General features: G+C 44.0%; 1 protein-coding gene across 6 annotated transcripts in view; it reads right to left on the bottom strand.

Annotated features, from left to right (window-relative positions):
* The window catches only part of cep70 (centrosomal protein 70), a 51,870-nt gene that overhangs the window by 3,990 nt on the left and 29,664 nt on the right, over positions 1-18,216 (bottom strand). For 4 of the 6 annotated variants that reach the window (XR_004412622.1, XR_004412623.1, XM_033024597.1 and 1 more), the window contains exons 8-12: positions 8,026-8,085; positions 6,329-6,437; positions 4,613-4,701; positions 2,671-2,761; positions 665-763 (exon numbers count right to left, since the gene is read on the bottom strand). Coding sequence is in view for 4 of the 6 variants with exons in the window: in XM_033024597.1 (XP_032880488.1) it covers positions 665-763; positions 2,671-2,761; positions 4,613-4,701; positions 6,329-6,437; positions 8,026-8,085 (448 nt within the window). In the remaining 2 variants the exon portion in view is untranslated. The remainder of the gene's footprint in view (positions 1-664; positions 764-2,670; positions 2,762-4,612; positions 4,702-6,328; positions 6,438-8,025; positions 8,086-18,216) is intronic. The other 2 variants (XM_033024598.1, XM_033024600.1) reach the window with 2 other exon arrangements.

The raw sequence follows: 18,216 nt of genomic DNA, 5'->3' as shown, positions 1-18,216 counted from the left end.
TTGAGAATATAATTCAGCCTAATCAACTCTTACTTCTTGGAAAATAAAAAAACGAAATTTGCTTTGACACCAGTTAAATGCCAGTGATCTAATCAAGCGAAGAATCTATATATTGAGCCATGTTATCATTGTCATTAATATAGGATTTCTTCTAACCACTCTTCACCTACCCTCAATTTTACAACAGCTAAAATGAACCTGAACTTAGATAAGGAAAAATTACACAAGCATACTTTCCTAGATTTTCCAAAATTGCATCTACTGTAAACACTGTCATTAAGAATGACAATCTGAATCACATTTATTCCTATTCATTTTTGATAAAAGATTGGTGCAACCCGTAAAAAGTCACCACAAAATGTGTTCCCAAAATCGTAGAATTTCATAACCAGCAACCAAAATTTAGTATTCCGAAGATTTAAGTACTTTCAACCAATGGCACCATCATGAACCCAGTTCAATTATCTACTTCTACGTCAATAAAATTCCTGCTCCATACATGTAATCAGTTAATTTTAACAAACCCCCACCCCCCCTTCTCCAGATGTTGTATTTTGTTAAATGTGGAAGTAGAGACAAATTCCTGTTGAAACCACTTAAGTGGTAAAAGTCTGAATTTGCTGAACAATTTTATAAAACCAAGTATATTTTATTTGAGATTTACCTTCTGTAAAATGGAATGAGTTGCCGCTAATCCATATCCTTCACTGAGTGTTGGAAGAAGATCGTTTACATAAACAATTCCCATTTCTTTGCAGGTGTTCTATTAGGTTAGCATGGGGGGAAAAAACACAATTTGAAAAGAATACCATTTGAAGGCTTTTTTTGGCACACCACAAGCTATAATTTATATGGTAGTAATTTTATCTTCAAACTAGTTTGAATGTTTTTTAATTATAAATGTCCCTGAAGTGAAAAGCATTCCCAGGAATTAAAAATTGTTCAAGGAAACTATTTCACTAGATATCAAGAGATCCATATTCATAGAAGCAAGATCTATATTTTTCAGTTACTAAAAGTGTGTCATAAAGTGTGCCATACATACATTCAGTAATGTAAGAATATATAGATAAGTCAAGTCAAGAGAGTTTATTGTCATGTGTCCCAGATGGGACAATGAAATTCTTGCTTGCTGCAGCACAACAGAATATTGTAGGCATAAATACAGAACAGATCAGTGTGTCTATGTACCATAGAAAATATATTTACACACATAAATAAACAGATAAAGTGCAATAGGCTGTTATAGTTCAGAGTTTGTTTGAAGTTGTGTTTAATAGTCTGATGGCTATGGGGAAGAAGCTGTTCCTGAACCTGGATGTACCAGATTTCAGGCTCCTGTACCTTCTACCTGATGGCAGTGGAGAGATGAGTGTGTGGCCCCTTGATGATGTTGGCAGCTTTTTTGAGGCAGCGACTGCGATAGATCCCCTCGATGGTAGGGAGATCAGAGCCGATGATGGACTGGGCAGTGTTTACAATTTTTTGCAGCCTTTTTCGCTCACTGCAAATATTTATATGTATTTGAAAGAATTAATTCAATTTAAATTGATATTATTGTTAAACTCAAGGCAATAGGTGGCAAAATTATTTTACCAATGTACAGTATCAGGTCAGTTACAGTATGTAACAGATGCAGTGTAAAACTTCCCAACAAAAATGCCTGAATCCCAACTTCCAATTATTTCCCTTCACCCAATCCCAACCTCCCTCTGATATTTGGCATTTATTTTCAAAATCAAAAGTTTTTTACAATTTTCTAAAATTAGATTAATGACTGCTCAAACCTGGCTACTGAATTTCCTTAAAAGCTCTTCCAAACCAATGACCTACAGAATGCAAGAAAATATAATGGAAGTGCATCCTATCAAATCTTTCCTCCAAGTTGTTTATAATATTGACTTTTGCATTTGTCATCTCTACATCCTGGAATCTCCCACCCTACTCCTTCGTTCACCCTGAGGAACTGTGCAGGTTCATGGCTGAGCCACTAATTACCTTTACAACAGTATGTATGACTTTGCCTCTGTCACCCACATCCAGAAAATATTTTCCAAAGATTTCTCCAATCATATTTTGCAATCCTGAGAACAAATTATATGCTTACATTCTTCTATTTTAAGAATATTATATCACCTGTGAATAGGTGTGCAATGTTATTAGCACTACACTCTATGGTGAATAAATAGAAATATGGAGTCACAGAATATACAATAGAATAAATAATTCTACACATTTGTGAGGTAGTTCTAAGCAGTAAGGTACCAGCTAGTTGATCTGAAGGAATCTTGCCCTATATCTAATGATTTTCAAAGGCAAGTTGAAATATGCATGGTCCAAGTTTGTAGCACTCTCCCATAGGCACTGAAGATTTGTTTTCATGTTATAAGCTCTAATTATTGGTGCAAAGAAAATTCATAACTAAGAGGCAGAATACAATGGAAGAAACATCAGAAGCAAGACACTTGATGGGTGCAGTTCAAAAAACATGACATAAATAAATATTAATAATTGACAGGGTAGATGCACAGTGTTTTGTCCAGAGTAGGGGAGTCTTGGATATATTTTTAGGAACAGAAAAGGCTTAAGTTATATAATTAACACTTCTAATATGGAAGAAACTATCAATGTTAATTTGTCTTAAGGGAAAATAAAATCTATTAGAAATACCTCTAAGAGTTCTTTACAGGTGGCTTCTGGCAAACAGTCTATGTCTTCTACTTTAGCACCGTTGAGCTTTTTGTTCACACAGCAGCCACTGCTTGAAAAGTTGAACTCAAGATATAAGTAAAATATTGATTGTGAAAACAGAGATACAATATTTTGTCTATGATGACCAGACAGTGATACATAAGATTAAAAACAAGAATACTGAAATACAAAGTCATGTCTCAGCAAAACAGAGCCACACTGTTTTCATCAAAAGATAAAAGGTGGGGGGGAGTGGATCAGAAGCTAGGGCTCTAAACGGTGGAAGCCATGGATGCGTTGGCAGGTAATTCTATTCACCATCAGTTTACAGTGTGTGTGTTTGTATTTTGTTTAATGTTTCTAGCACTCAATGGTGCTTTAGACACACAGGAGGGGTGTCATTAGCAGGTCAGGGATGCATTGTTGTTTCATTATCATGTTGTTCCAGAAAAACAGATAACCCAGCAAGGCTCTGGAACCGAGGGTGCTGGAAAATTGGTGCTAAACCTGTACTTCCTTTCCTTTCCTAACCTAGCGAGACAAACCTCTCAGTTGTTTTGGGAGGTTATTCCACATCGGCATACCACTACTTCAACATCTTCCCAAGAATATCCTCAACCATACTTTTGTTATCATGTTTTTGAACTGTTCAAGGAACATGCATGTTACTGGCAGTTGACATTTGTTGTCCCTCAATATTTGCCACTGAACCCTGGGGCAATCGAGAGTCATCTTCAATGATAATATGGATTCACAAAAAGGCCAGAATTGGCACAGATGGCAGATCCCTTCTCTGATCGGTATTAATGAACCAGATAGGTTTTTTACAACAAGTCACTAGTTTCATGAGTATTTTTGCTGCAACAGGTTATTTTTTATTAATTCTAGATTTACATATTTATTGGATTTAAATTCCCTAGTTGGCATGGTTAAAGCTGAACTTGTGTTTCAGGATCCACAGACCAGTACCCTGGTTCAAACATGGCCACTTGACAATTCTAATATATACGTCCAATGAGTCTCTTCCATCACAAACTCTGTCAACCAACATGTTGTCCATGTCCATGAAACCATAAACTCAAGTACATTAACAAGGATAGCTACATTTCTTGAATCAACCATGATACAACCTTTGTCATATGCAGAAACAGGAACATTATCAAATGTGAACTGCAGCTGGATTAAATTGGAATTTAGAAGAATTTAAAAATATATGCCAGTACTTTTGAGTCAAATAGAAGCAGAGAACACATGCTTATACCAGAAAATAAATCTGAAATATCTTATTCTCTTTCATCAGTGCTAAACATTATACCCTTGTACTCCAGGATAAAGATCCACAGATGTGTTATTTAATAGCTTCTCTTTTAAACAGAAATTGTATTAACTGATGAGTGCCTCAGACAAGTCTGAACACATTGGTTTGTGTCAGAATGCCACAACCAATTATTTATTAGGCTCCCATTTCCCATGTTACTGAAAACTTTCACAATTTCATTAGTCACTCATATTAACCAGGATAAAGTATGCAATAAAATTTAAACAGTATGGGCACAAAAGGCAGAGATGGTGGTGCAGATATAGGGCAAGGAAAATATGAAATGAGAGAAAAAGTTGGAAATATTCAGTAAGCATCTTGAGAGAGAAATAAATTTAATATTTCAGACTGATGCCATTTCAACAGAATTGATGAAAAGTTATTAACCAGAAATATTCTTTCTCTATCCCCATACATGCTATCTGACCTCAGTATTTCCAGCATTTTCTATATCTCTGTCCATCTGCAGTTTTATTTGAGGACTTGGCTTCCTTTGACATTAACATTTACTTTGATAATTCCAATAGCTAGAAATTGTATTTAAAAGTATATTTCTCAGTTATTACAGGTAATATCAATGAACAAGGAAAACACTTATTTTACCTGTTTTTCAATGCTTGTTTATGATTTTGATTGTTCTGCAAAGTATGATGATTTTTAAAGTTTGTTTCCAATAAATGTTCGTCACAGGCCTAAAAGAAACATCACCTTCTTAACAGAAAATAGATCAAGGGTCAAGAGTGTTTTATTGTCATACGTCCCAAAATGCAACAATTAAATTATTATTTGGATCAGCACAACAGATATTTAAATAAAGTATATAAAGTAAAGTAAACCAGACAAAAAAGTAGAAATTATAATATTTAACCAATATGCATCTCCAGTTTAGTATACTGCATTCAGCGTGCACGAGATGGTCTCCCCTACAATGGAAAAACCAAACACTGATTGAATGACTGCTTTCCTTCGCACTTCAATTCAGAGTACAGGGGCGGCCTTGATGTTTTTCGATGCCCATCACTATACATGCATCCAACCCCGTTCTGTGTCTTTGATTTTTTTCTACAATTAATTCTACAATTAAGTCTGAAACGTTAAAGAAAAATCTCATCTTCTGACTAGACTGGATAGTTCTGATGAAAAGACATCAACATATATGATTAACAGTTGTTATCTCTCTGCAGATGCTGCTCAAGCTGTTGGGTATTTCCAGAATTCTTATTTCAGATTTCCAGCAACTGCAGTGTTCTCCCTTATGGGCCTGGTCCACTTTGGGGATTTTTTGGGTGACTACAGGCAATTGCCGCAAAATTTCCAACATGTTAAAAAAATGTTGGTGACTGTGGCGACAATTTTTGCTGTCGTAGGTTGTTGAAGGTGTTGTCGTAGGTGCTGTCGTAGGTTGTCATAGGTGCTGTCGTAGGTTGTCGCTAGGTGTCGTAGGTGAATTCCGTTAAAACTAGTCCCTAACAGTCGCCTAAAGAGTCGCCTAAGTGTGACAGGCCCTTTAATTTCAGCATTATTTATTTTCTCCCTCTCTTCTATTTTTGTTCATCTCCTTCCATTAACATCTCTTCCAGACAGATAGCCTGCTAATCAACTTTCATCACAATCTCTCAGATAGATGGCTTTGCCAGTGTCTCTTGGGGCTCAAAGTTGATGAGTGCTTATCCTGCTGATTCTGATATGGATCCCTGCTAATTGGGGGACTAATCTAACACCTCTTTCCCACTTAAAATCTGTTACAGCCACCTCTCGCTCAATCAGGATGGCTGTGGGCATGAGTGCAATGGACATTCCCTTCCACTCCACCCTCCCTCTGCAACTTAAACATGCCTGTTTTTTTTTACTTCTACCTGTTCCAATGAAAGGCATTGACCGGAAATATTTTTCCCCTCAGCAGAAGTTGCCTGAAATGCTTAGTATTTCCTGTTTTTACAGCTAAAATAATTGTAAAAAACGGAGGGCATAGTTAGGAAAGAAACAATCATTCTTTGCAGGTTATCATAGCCTAAAAGGATCATAGGAGCAAAGTCAATCCTTAACGTTTTATGAATCGGTTATATGTGATGTGGAGAAATTTGTAGGGTTCCCAGAAAGTCAAAGAAAATCTGTCATCTAGTCTTATCCAAGACCGAATCACCTTATAACTAATTGTTCCACAATCCTGCTATTTTAATTGATCAAATACACTTTAAGCAAAATATTCACCCACAGGATTATTGTTAATTTGCATCTTAAATGCATGAATATGATGCAATTATTTGTTAACTGTTAATTTTAGCTATTGTAACAAAAATCATTTTCTCCAGGTCATACCATTTCCCATTTGTCATCCTCTGGAATTTCATGTGGAATTAAGTATTTTCGGATGTTTATGTATTCACCTTTTTGGGCACTGGGAACATTTTCAATCTTTTTGTGAGCACTATATAAATAAAATAAACAATTTCAAATGATTCATTTTCCTTCAACAAGACCATGGATGATGGACCAGTAACTTAAATATAGTTTCCTACCCAACCTGATTACCATTTATTATAAATATTCATTTTTACGATCTCAGTTTCACTGAAAAGGCAGCATTTATTGCCCATCCTTGCCTACTATTCAACTGCTGCTGATATTCTGCCGAAGATGCTGTAACTGGTTAAAGAGTTCCATGGTTACAATCCAGTGATGAAAAATGACCATGTATTTCTAAGTGTGGATGGTGTGTTAGAAGGGAACCAACAAATGGCGGTATTCCACGTGCCTACTGCCCTTGCCCTTATTAGTAGTAGAGGTTACAGGTATAGGATATGCTGTTACGGTAACCTGGGTGAGTAAGTGTAGCATATTTTGCAGATGGTCCAACACTGTATCTACAGTAGAAGGGTATAAATATTTATAGTGGCTGATGGAATACCAAATAAACAAGCAGTTCATTCTGGATGCTATCAAACTAATTGCTTCTTGGGAATTGTTAGTATGGCACTCATCCAGGCAAGTGGAGAGTATTCCTTCATAATTCTGATCTGTGTTTTATAGATAGAAGAAAAGCCTTTGAGCATCAGGTGGAGAGTTACTTGCAGTAAGATTCAGAATTTTTCTCACTACACAATAGTTGCAAACAATAAATGCAACACCAATTCTGCAAGACTGTCTCAAATATTGTAATTTTATTTACAGCATTATCAAATAGTGTAGGAAATATACCGTATTTCCCAGCAATGAAGACGCACCCCCAATTTAAGTTGCTAAATTTTGGAAAAAGGATGGCGGGACAGGATCGAGGGTTTGGTTTAGTCCAGGGGTCGGCAACATCGGACTGGCTGCAGTTCCCAGCTCGCTTGCGAGCCCCGGGACTGGCTGTAGTGCCCAGGTCGGCTCGTTTGCCCCAGGTATGGCTGTGACACCCAGGTCTAGCAGTTGCGCCCAGGTAGGTTCGCTTGCCCCGGGTCTGGCTGTTGTGTCTAGGTCGGCTCGCTTGCCCCGGTAATGGCTGCAGTTCCCAGGTCGGCTGCGTGCCCCAGGGGAGAGGGAGAGAGAGTTTTGTGTAAAGTATAATTCAAATGGACACTGGAGGGAGAAACAAGACAATCTTTACTATGAAGCTCTGTTTATACATCATATTTTCTACATCTTCTACTCTAAATTTGTGCCACAAAGGAAGTGTAGATAAAATTTCAATGTTCCTCTATCAGAAATCCAAAGGTTTGGCATCGAGCTCACAAGTGATGTTTGCTGCACCCCCTTCCCACTCATGGTGCCCCAGATCTATGTTATTTTTCCACGCAAGGGGATCCTCGTTCTTGTGCTTACCTTCATCGGAAAAGGTATTGTACTATTGAATAACATACAAAAATGAATTCAATGTATATTGGGAGTATTAATAGAATCGACATCCAAGAATTTGAAAAGCTTGCCAGTCTGGCACCACTAATATCCCCAGCATGTCAGATTACAGGAGTTTTACTGTAAATGTTAGCATATATACATTCAGTATGAAGTGATATGATTTGAATACAGTTTACCTCAACTCCTGTGGTAAGCAACTAGTTTGAGTTTTGTGGGCATCGACTGCTTCGAACCATCTGCAGAGATCAGAAAAATGGCCATTAATTCTGGATCTTGGGAATTACAATAGCATAGGTACATCATAGAGGGGTGTAAATGCAATAGGGCAAGGAATTTAAACTTGGTGCATTGGGTGGCGCCGCGAGCCGGCAGCCTCACCAGCAGCTGTTCGTCCTTTAAACTTTTTTTTATTTTTAGTATGTCCAAAAGTGTTTTTAGTGTGTTTTAGTGTATGCGAGTGGTGGCGGGGAATAGGGGGAAACTGTTTTTCAGTCACTTACCTCGATGGAATGCGACTTTTCTAGTCGCATTTTCGATCTCCCTCGCGGCCTAACAGCTTGGATTGGTGCAGCCACTCCCGGAGTCGGGCCCAGAGCTTCAGCAACGGGAGCAGTGCGGACTTTCCATCGCGGAGCCGGGTGATCCCTTGCCAGGGATCGCCAGAAGAAGTGCTCTGATCGCTGGCCCGCGGACTATACAATCCTGAAGCCGCGGTCTGCGGAGGGTTCATAGCCCCGGTCTCCAGTAGGAAGCGGCTGATTTGGGACCTTCAAGCCGCGGAGTGTCCTTCCGTCCTGACGTCGGAGTTTCGTACATCCCGAAGAGAGGGCCTGTACATCGGGCCGTCCGTAGTGGCGACTGCGGAGGGTTCATGACCCCGACCACGGATGAACAAAGAAGGACTGACTTAACATCATTGCCTTCCACCACACTGAAGAACACACTGAAGAATGTTGATTCCACTGTGGTGGATGTTCATGGTATATATTATTTTGTGTATTGTGCTCTTTTGATTGTGTGGCTGCATGGTAAATCAAATTCCACTGTACCTTAATTGGTGCATGTGGCAATAAATTTGAACTTGAACCTTTCCCATTAATGGCTAGGATTTAAACAATATGTGCAGGAGTAGGCCATTCGGCCCTTCGAGCCAGCACCGTCATTCAACGTGATCATGGCTGATCAACCACAATCAGTACCCCGTTCCTGCCTTCCCCCCATATCCCCTGTCTCCGCTATCTTTAAGAGCCCTATCTAGCTCTCTCTTGAACGTATCCAGAGACAGAGAATTCCACAGACTCACAACTCTCTGTGTGAAAAAGAGTTTCCTCATCTCTGTTCTAAATGCCTTACTTCTCATTCTTAAACTGTGGCCCCTGGTTCTGAATTCCCCCAACATCGGGAACATGTTTCCTGCCTCTAGCGTGTCCAAACCCTTAACAATCTTACATGTTTCAATAAGATATCCTCTCATCCTTCTAAACTCCAAAGTGTACAAGCCCAGCCGCTCCAATCCCTCAGCATATGACAGTCCCGCCATCCTGGGAATTAACCTTGTAAACCTACGCTGCACTCCCTCAATAGCAAGAATGTCCTTCCTCAAATTAGGGGACCAAAACTGCACACAATGCCCCAGGTGTGGTCTCACTAGGTCTCTGTACAACTGCAGAAGGACCTCTTCACTCCTATACTCGACGACTCTTGTTATAAAGGCCAACATGCCATTCACTTTCTTCACAGCCTGCTGTACCTGCATGCTTACTTTCATAGACTGATGAACAAGGACCCCCAGATCCCGTTGTACTTCACCTTTTCCCAAATTGGCACCACTTAGATAGTAATCTGCCTTCCTGTTTTTGATGCCAAAGTGGATAACCTCACATTTATCCACATTAAACTTATAATAATAACTTTATTTATAATAATAATAACTTTATTTATAAAGCACTTTAAACAACCGCAGTTGCCACAAAGTGCTGTAGATGAGAACTCATGGACAAAAAGTTATTACAAACCATTAAAAACCGTAAAATGAGGGACTAAAAAACAGTAAAAATTAAAAGACATTAAAAGCACTAAGAACAGGAGCAATGTCTCAGCCAGTGTCGAAAGCCAGAGAATAAAAATGAGTTTTTAGAGAGGATTTGAAGATGGACAGTGAGGGGGCCTGTCTGATGTGCAACGGCAAGGTGTTCCAGAGTGCCGGAGCAGCAACAGAAAAGGCTCTATCCCCTCTGAGCTTCCGCTTAGACCTTGGTACCTCAAGGAGCAGCTGATCAGCTGACCTGAGGCACCGGGCAGGAGCATATCGGTGGAGCAGCTCAGAGAGGTAAGGCGGGGCGAGCCCATTCAACGATTTGAAAACAAATAAAAGAATTTTAAAATGAACTCGAAAGTGCACTGGGAGCCAGTGAAGGGAGGCCAAAATTGGCATAATGTGCTCCCTCTTTCGAGTTCCGGTTAAAAGGCGAGCGGCAGCATTTTGAACCAGCTGGAGACGAGCCAATGAAGCTCGTGCGACTCCAGAATAAAGTGCGTTACAGTAATCCAGCCTAGATGTAATAAAGGCATGGATTACTGTTTCAAAATGCTGCCGCTCGAGGATGGGCTTCACCTTTGCCAGCTTCCTTAGGTGAAAGAAGCTGGACTTAACCACCGCGTCTATTTGTTTATCTAGTTTAAAATCACCGTCCATCCTAAAACCCAGGTTTAAAACTGTTGGCTTTACGGACAATGCCAGTGGACCCATGTCAACAAAGGGAGGTTCACGGCAGCCATTGGGGCCAAACAGAATCACCTCTGTCTTTTTTTCATTAAGTCCCAGAAAGTTTAAGGCCATCCAGGACTTAATGTCCTCAAGACAAGACAGAAGTGATTTTAGAGAATAGTCGTCTTCTTTCCTGAGTGGCATATATAACTGGCTATCATCTGCGTAAAAGTGAAAGGAGATGCCATGCCTTCTTAAAATTGAGCCCAGAGGAAGTAGGTATAGAGAGAAGAGCAGGGGCCCTAAAATTGAGCCCTGTGGAACCCCATATGCCAAGGGAGTGGAGGAGGATTCAAAGCCAGCAAGGCTTACACGCATGGTTCTGTCTGCCAGATAGGACCTGAACCATCCCAGGGCACTGCCACAAATGCCCACTTGGCGCTGTAATCGGGAAATTAAAATTCCATGGTCCACTGTATCGAAGGCGGCAGATAGGTCCAGCAAGACAAGAACCACATAATTACCGGAGTCGTTTGCCAGGAGGATGTCGTTAAAAACCCTTAGCAGAGCCGACTCTGTGCTATGCATAGCTTTGAATCCAGACTGGAAAACCTCCCGAATATTGTGCTCATCCAGGAAGATTTTCAGCTGAGCATAAACTACTTTCTCCATGATTTTAGAGATAAATGGCAACTTGGAGTTCGGCCTAAAATTGGCCAGAACAGTTTGATCCAGGCCGGGTTTCTTAAGTAGTGGTTGCACTACTGCATGTTTAAAATTTACGGGGACAACCCCAGAACACAAGCTACTGTTTATGATGGCGAGAACCGACTGCCCTATACTCGGGAAAACCTCTTTAAAAAGAAGAGGAGGGACAGCATCACAAGGGGAACCCGACGGCTTAATATGGCTAACCACATCCTCTAGACCCGACAATGTCAGAGGCACAAACTTATCGAATGCCACCAGGCATGGGGCCGGAACAGAGGGGTCAGAGGCAGGAGCTGAGATGAGAGCCCTTATAGAAACAACCTTATTGATAAAGAAGTGCAGGAAGTCATTGCACAATTCGGACGATGCTTCTAGGCAGACAGGCTGTGGGGCATTTAAAACAGAATCAATGGTTTTGAATAACACACGTGGGTCGTGACGCTTAGACACTATTATATTAGACAGGTAATATCTTTTGGCCTCTTTAACAGTATTTTGGTAATTTCGCCAACTGTCCTTTAGAATTTGCGATGAAACCTGCAGCCTGTCCTTCTTCCACTTTCGTTCAGCTCTGCGACACTCCCGTCGAGCTGTACGAGTTGCGTCACTGAACCAGGGCTCGGGTTTAGCTCTGGGCTGCAAAGTTTTTAACGGAGCCACAGAGTCCAGTATAGTTCTGCAGGAGGAGTGGAACCAAGAACTAATCTCCTCCGTACCAAGGGAAGTGGACGCAGAGGGGGCACAGAGCTGATCGAAAGCAGCAGAGAATTGGCCAGCAGCAGAAGGGTTAAAGGTCCGACGGCGCCGAGCAGACGCTACAGGTCTAACTGCAGCACTGGAAAAACCAACATCAAATAGTACAGGCATGTGATCAGAAAACACACTATCACAGACCTCCAAGTTTAATACAGGCAAGCCATAAGAGAGAACAAGGTCCAATGTATGTCCATGTTCGTGTGTGGGACCAGACACACACTGCACAAAATTAAAAGAGTCAATAAGAGTTAAAAAGTCCTTCACCAACGGCTTATCAGGACAGCACACGTGTATGTTAAAATCCCCAATCATAAGGACACGGTCATAGTTGGGCATAATCCCAGCCAGAAACTCAGAAAAGTCATTCACAAAGTCCTTATGGTATTTGGGGGGTCGGTAGATGACAGCACAAAGCACCGTGTCGGAGCGACCCACCTCAAATAAAGTTGCCTCAAAGCTGGAGAACGTTGATAATGTAGTGCACTGTTTGCATTTAAAAGTGCTTTTATAAATGACTGCAGTTCCACCACCACGGCCCGACATCCGCGGCGAGTTGAAGTAAGAGCAGCCCGCCGGCAAAAGTTCAGTAAAAGCGCTGCACTCACCAGGACCGATCCAAGTCTCTGTCACACAGAGGAAGTCCAGGGCCCGGGAGCAGAGGAAATCCCTCAAGATAAAAGTTTTGTTTGCCAGCGATCTGGCGTTCACCAGGCCAACCCGGGAAGGGGATGGACTCTTTAGGTCTGCAGATCGGGGAGTCCGGGGCAGTGTCCGCAGGTTCCGGATATTCACCCCGCGATGGCGGGGCCGAGGAGAGCAGGGGGAGCGGAGCCGGTCCCGCTGCAGCCTCCGATCGTAAGAGGGTGGGGGGGAGAAAGGAGCAACCTGAAGCAGCCGGCACACCCGGCGACCGCCCCCGTCCGCTCCGAGGCGGCGTGTCCGGCCAGTTTTCCGGGCCGTGGCAGGCGGGCAGCGCTCTACATCTTCCGGGAGGAGATGGTCCGGGGGCAGCTGAGAAGCACCAGGCTGGAGACCCCGGAAGAGCGGGCTCACCTGGTGGCTGCCCCCCTCCCCTCCGAGGCGGCGTGTCCGGGCAGCTCTCCAGGCCGCAGCAGGCAGGCAGCGCTCTGTACCCTCTGGGAGGAGGTGGTCCGGTGGCAGCTGAAAAGCACCGGGCTGGAGACCCCGAAGGCGAAGCCCACGAAGAAGTCGCTGACAAGGGAGCTGCTGACGGCCGAGCCCGGGCGCACCCAGTTTAAAACTCACCAGTCGACCACGGCGTCGGCGACGCTTCCTTCGAGGCAAGGCCCAGTCCAGGTGAGTCGAGATTCCGGATAAGAACGGTGGCAGGGTATTATATTCGCGATAGTCAAACGCACCGACAAACGCACCGACATTATGTCGTAGATCTTGGAGAGATTGACGGTCGTACACCAGCAGAGACTTTGACTGTATAGTGCCACGGTAAAACACCAAACACAGACAGAGCGACAGACGAGCAGCCACACACACCGGCGCCATCTGCCATGCACCTGCCCACTCCCCCAACCTGTCCAAGTCACCCTGCATTCTCATAGCATCTTCCTCACAATTCACACTGCCACCCAGCTTTGTGTCATCTGCAAATTTGCTAATGTTACTTTGAATCCCTTTATCCAAATCATTGATGTATATTGTAAATAGCTGCGGTCCCAGCACCGAGCCTTGCGGTACCCCACTAGTCACTGCCTGCCATTCTGAAAGGGACCCGTTAATCCCTACTCTTTGTTTCCTGTCTGCCAACCAATTTTCTATCCATGTCAGCACTCTACTCCCAATACCATGTGACCTAATTTTGCCCACTAATCTCCTATGTGGGACCTTATCAAATGCTTTCTGAAAGTTCAGGTACACTACATCCACTGACTCTCCCTTGTCCATTTTCCTAGTTGCATCCTCAAAAAATTCCAGAAGATTAGTCAAGCATGATTTCCCCTTCATAAATCCATGCTTACACGGACCGATCCTGTTACTGCTATCCAAATGTGTTGCTATTTCATCTTTTATAATTGACTCCAGCATCTTCCCTACCACCAATGTCAGGCTAACTGGTCTATAATTCCCTATTTTCTCTCTCCCGCCTTTCTTAAAAAGTGGGATAACATTAGCTACCCTCCAATCCACAGGAACTGATCCCGAGTCTATAGAACATTGTAAAATGATCACCAATGCATCCACGATTTCTAGAGCCACTTCCTTAAGTACCCTGGGATGCAGACCATCAGGCCCCGGGAATTTATCAGCCTTCAGTCCCATCAGTTTACCCAACACCATTTCCTGCCTGTAAATATGACATCTGCACAACACGTAACTTTAAGATAATCTTTAATGTACATACAGACTTGACAACATGTCAGTAGTCACTGACTCCAGTCTGCTACCGAACTGCGTAGCATAGGAAATGGGTGTTAGTATAAATGAGACAGTAAGGCGGGGTTAGTGATGCTAAGCTATATATGATTGGTTACATGCATAAACCAATCTACATCCTTCCCCTTTAAAGAGTGAGTATAGTGAGCATCCATGCCATTAAAGTTAAACAAATTCGCCATATCTAACAGGTGGTCTACTGACGCGGCCCGAACACGTACGGACCAAGTCCTCCCCTCCTTCACCGGAAAGATTTGAGGGAGGCGATGAACCCGGAGGCGAGAAAGCCGTGGAGGAGGCTTGTGGTGACTGAAAGGGGAAGCGTGCAGGAGGGGTAACCCCGCGGTTAGCCACAGCCGCGCCTCGTGGAGGAGTATGGAACATGCGAGGGGTGTGGGGCATGCGGGGATCGGTAGAAGGTTCGGCAGCGAACGGCTGGAACTGAAGCGGTGGAGCATAGGGTCCCGCCGGCGGTGGACGGAGTTCTTGTACAGCAAGCAGATGTTGACGACTTCTGCGGTAGACTGTCCCCTCATAGTCCACAAGGTAAGATCGAGGTGCGTCAGCTGTGCCGACAATAGTAGCCAGACGGGAATGTCCACTGGTAGTTTGTAAACGAACAACCTGTCCCGGCAGTAGAGGCAAGAGAGGTTTGCATGACTTGTCGTGCGCCCGTTTCTGAATATCGTGTTTCTCCTGAATACGCTTTTGGATTGAAGCAGGCTTCAGCACTTGAGGTATCAGTTTCTGTTGAGCAATCGTAATCGGAGGTCTTGTTGTCCTGGACATTAGTCGCTGGGCTGGTGATCCCAGGGTCCCATCTCTGGTAATGTTCCTGAGGTTCAGGAGATCAAGGTAAAAGTCTGAATTTGCCAGGCGCGATTGCTCCATCAGTTGTTTAGCGCTCCTGACAGCCCGTTCGGCAAGTCCGTTGCTCTGTGGGTACTCAGGGCTGCTCGTGACGTGGTGGAAATTCCATCGGTTGGCAAAGAGCTTAAACTCATGGCTGGTAAACTGTCTACCATTGTCGGTCTGCAAACGGACAGGTGAGCCGAATGTGGAGAAGTGTTTCCTTAATTTTTGGATGACCATCTCAGATTTGATGGAGGTCAGGAGGTCTACTTCAAACCAGTTTGAAAACGAGTCGGCGAGAACGAGGTAGTGCTTACCGCGCCATTCGAAGATGTCTGCCGCTACCGACGTCCAGGCCAGGGCCGGTGCATGTTGTTGCAGTAGGGGCTGCCTCTGCTGGTGCGGTGCAAGACTGTTGCAGGTGGGGCAAGAGGATATACGGTCCCTTATGTATTTGGCCATCCCAGGCCAGTAGAACAGGTTCTGTGCATGGGTCAGTGTAACTTCGACACCCGGGTGACCGCTGTGTGCCTCATTGTAGTATTTATCATGCAACGATGAGGGGATCACGACTTTGTGGCCCTTGACTATGACTCCGTCCTGTATGACCAGTTCGTCGCGAACTAGGAAGAACGGCTGTGCCTCTGTTGGTACGCTAGCGCGCCTGTCTAACCAACCTCCTTTGATCACCGATTATAGTATTTGGAGGGTGCCGTCGGTAGCAGTATGTTCGGCTAGGCTCTGTAGTTGTTTAGTAGGAACGAAGTCAACGCCGAGAACCAGAAGCTCTTCCCGTTCATAGGGGTGTCGTTCACAGGATGCATGAGAGAGTGTATCCGCAACGTGCATGTCTGTACCCTTTTTATAAACGAGGGTGAAGTCTAAACGTTGGAGCTGCATCATCATGCGTTGCAGGCAGGCTGGTGCAGCATGGATGGGTTTGTTCAGAATCTTCACCAGTGGCTGGTGGTCTGTCTCGACCGTGAAAGTGTTTCCGAAGATAAAGTCCTTGAATTTGGAGCAGGCAAAGACGACAGCCAGCAGCTCTTTCTCGATCTGCGCGTACCGTTGTTCTGTGACGGTCTGTGTCGGGAGGCATATGAAACAGGGAGCAAGGTACCATCGGCAGACGGTTGTAGGCAGGCTGCACCGAGCCCGAATCGCGAGGCATCATAGGTGATAGTCACAGGGCATTTGAAATCGAAGAGTATCAGAGTTGGTGCACTGGTCAGCTTGGATTTTAAAGCATCAAATGCCTGTTGATGTTGCTGGAACCAGGACCAGGCAGTGTCCTTTTTAGTCAGTTGTCGCAGGGGCGAGCTCAATTCGCTGAGGTTTGGTATGAATTTTCGAAGATAGTTCACCATACCCAGGAAACGTTGCAGGCCGCGCACGTCGGTGGGGGCCGGCATCTCAGTGATGGCAGCAGCTTTCTGTGGATCGGGCTTGAGGCCGTCGGGAGTGAATACGTGCCCGACGTAGGTGACCTCTGAAACCCTGAACTTGCACTTGTTAGGGTTGAGCTTGAGGTTGATCTGACGTGCCCGCTCCATGACACGCCTTAGGTTTTGGTCGTGCTCTGTCGCATCTTTGCCATACACCAGGATATCGTCAACAATGATAGCACACGGTAGGCCAGCGAACAGCTGTTCCATGGTTCGCTGGAAAACTTCACTGGCAGAGTTGATACCGAATGGCATTCGCAGAAACTTGAATCTGCCAAACGGGGTAGAAAATGTGGTGAGGTTTGATGACTCATTGTCCAACGGTATCTGCCAGAAAGAGCTCTTTCCATCGAGGACAGAAAAGACGGTGGCCTGTCCGATCTATGCTGCAACATCCTCAACTGTCCTCATGGGATAGTGGGGGCGCCTGATGGCATGGTTCAAGTCTTTTGGATTGATGCACACACGGATTTCATTTTTGTCCTTTTTGAGAGTAGCAACCATGGTGGACACCGAATCGGTGGGCTCACTGACTGCTTCCAGCACGCCCATGGAGACCATATTGTTTAGCATAGACTCAACCCTGTCCCTCATGGCGTGTGACACACAGTGTGGTGCACGAACAACAGGTACCACCTTGGGGTCGGTGGATATCTTGTAGGTCATAGGCAGCTTGCCTAGTTTGTCATCAAACAGATCAGGGTATTCTTTTATCGGGTTCATTGATATCAGCAGCTTGTGGACAGTTTTGTCAAACAAAATCAGTCCTAAATCTTGGCATGCATGGTTGCCCAACAGAGTCACAGAGTTAGAGTTCAAGACGTAGAAGGTCAAATCCCTTGTGGGTTTTTTCAGCACACATTTAAAAGTGGTTCTTCCCAGTGGTACCAGCACATCACCCCCGTAAGCATGCAAAGTGGAGCAATCCGCAATCAGGAGCTCATTATTTCTTATCTTGTTGTAGAGGTTTATTGACATTACGTTAACCTTTGCCCCAATATCTAACATAGCATGAAAGTTGAAGTTGTTGACAGTTATCAGAACAGTTGGGTCGGGAAACTTGCCAGCTGCATGTAGGAGTGAATACACGTTTGACTCCCCTTGCAAATTAATTGGACTGGTGTCGGGGGCTGCGTCGAGCAGGAATGGGAGTTGTGGTTGGTATCGTCTTGCAGCAGCATGTTTAGGTTAGGTCTGGAACTGAAGGGCTTCTTCCCACGAGAACGACAGGCAGCAGAGAAATGGTTCATTTTCTTACAATAGTTACAGGCCTCTCCATAGGCAGGACATGGTGATTGTTGCAATTGGGGCATCTTTTGGGGGGCTCACTATTGGATGCAGGGTTGGCCCGGGTCATAAATCTTGTACTTTCTGTCTGAGCTTGCGGTCTATTAAATCCAGTCAGATTAATGGTTTTGGTGTCTGCACAGCACTGACTGTTTCCTTCGCTCCATAGATGCTGCTGCACCCGCTGAGTTTCCCCAGCA

This window comes from Amblyraja radiata, chromosome 7, assembly GCF_010909765.2.
Source record: "Amblyraja radiata isolate CabotCenter1 chromosome 7, sAmbRad1.1.pri, whole genome shotgun sequence".
NCBI lineage: Eukaryota > Metazoa > Chordata > Chondrichthyes > Rajiformes > Rajidae > Amblyraja > Amblyraja radiata.
Note: the sequence above shows the minus strand (reverse complement) of the source record. Positions and strands in the feature narration are given on the sequence as shown.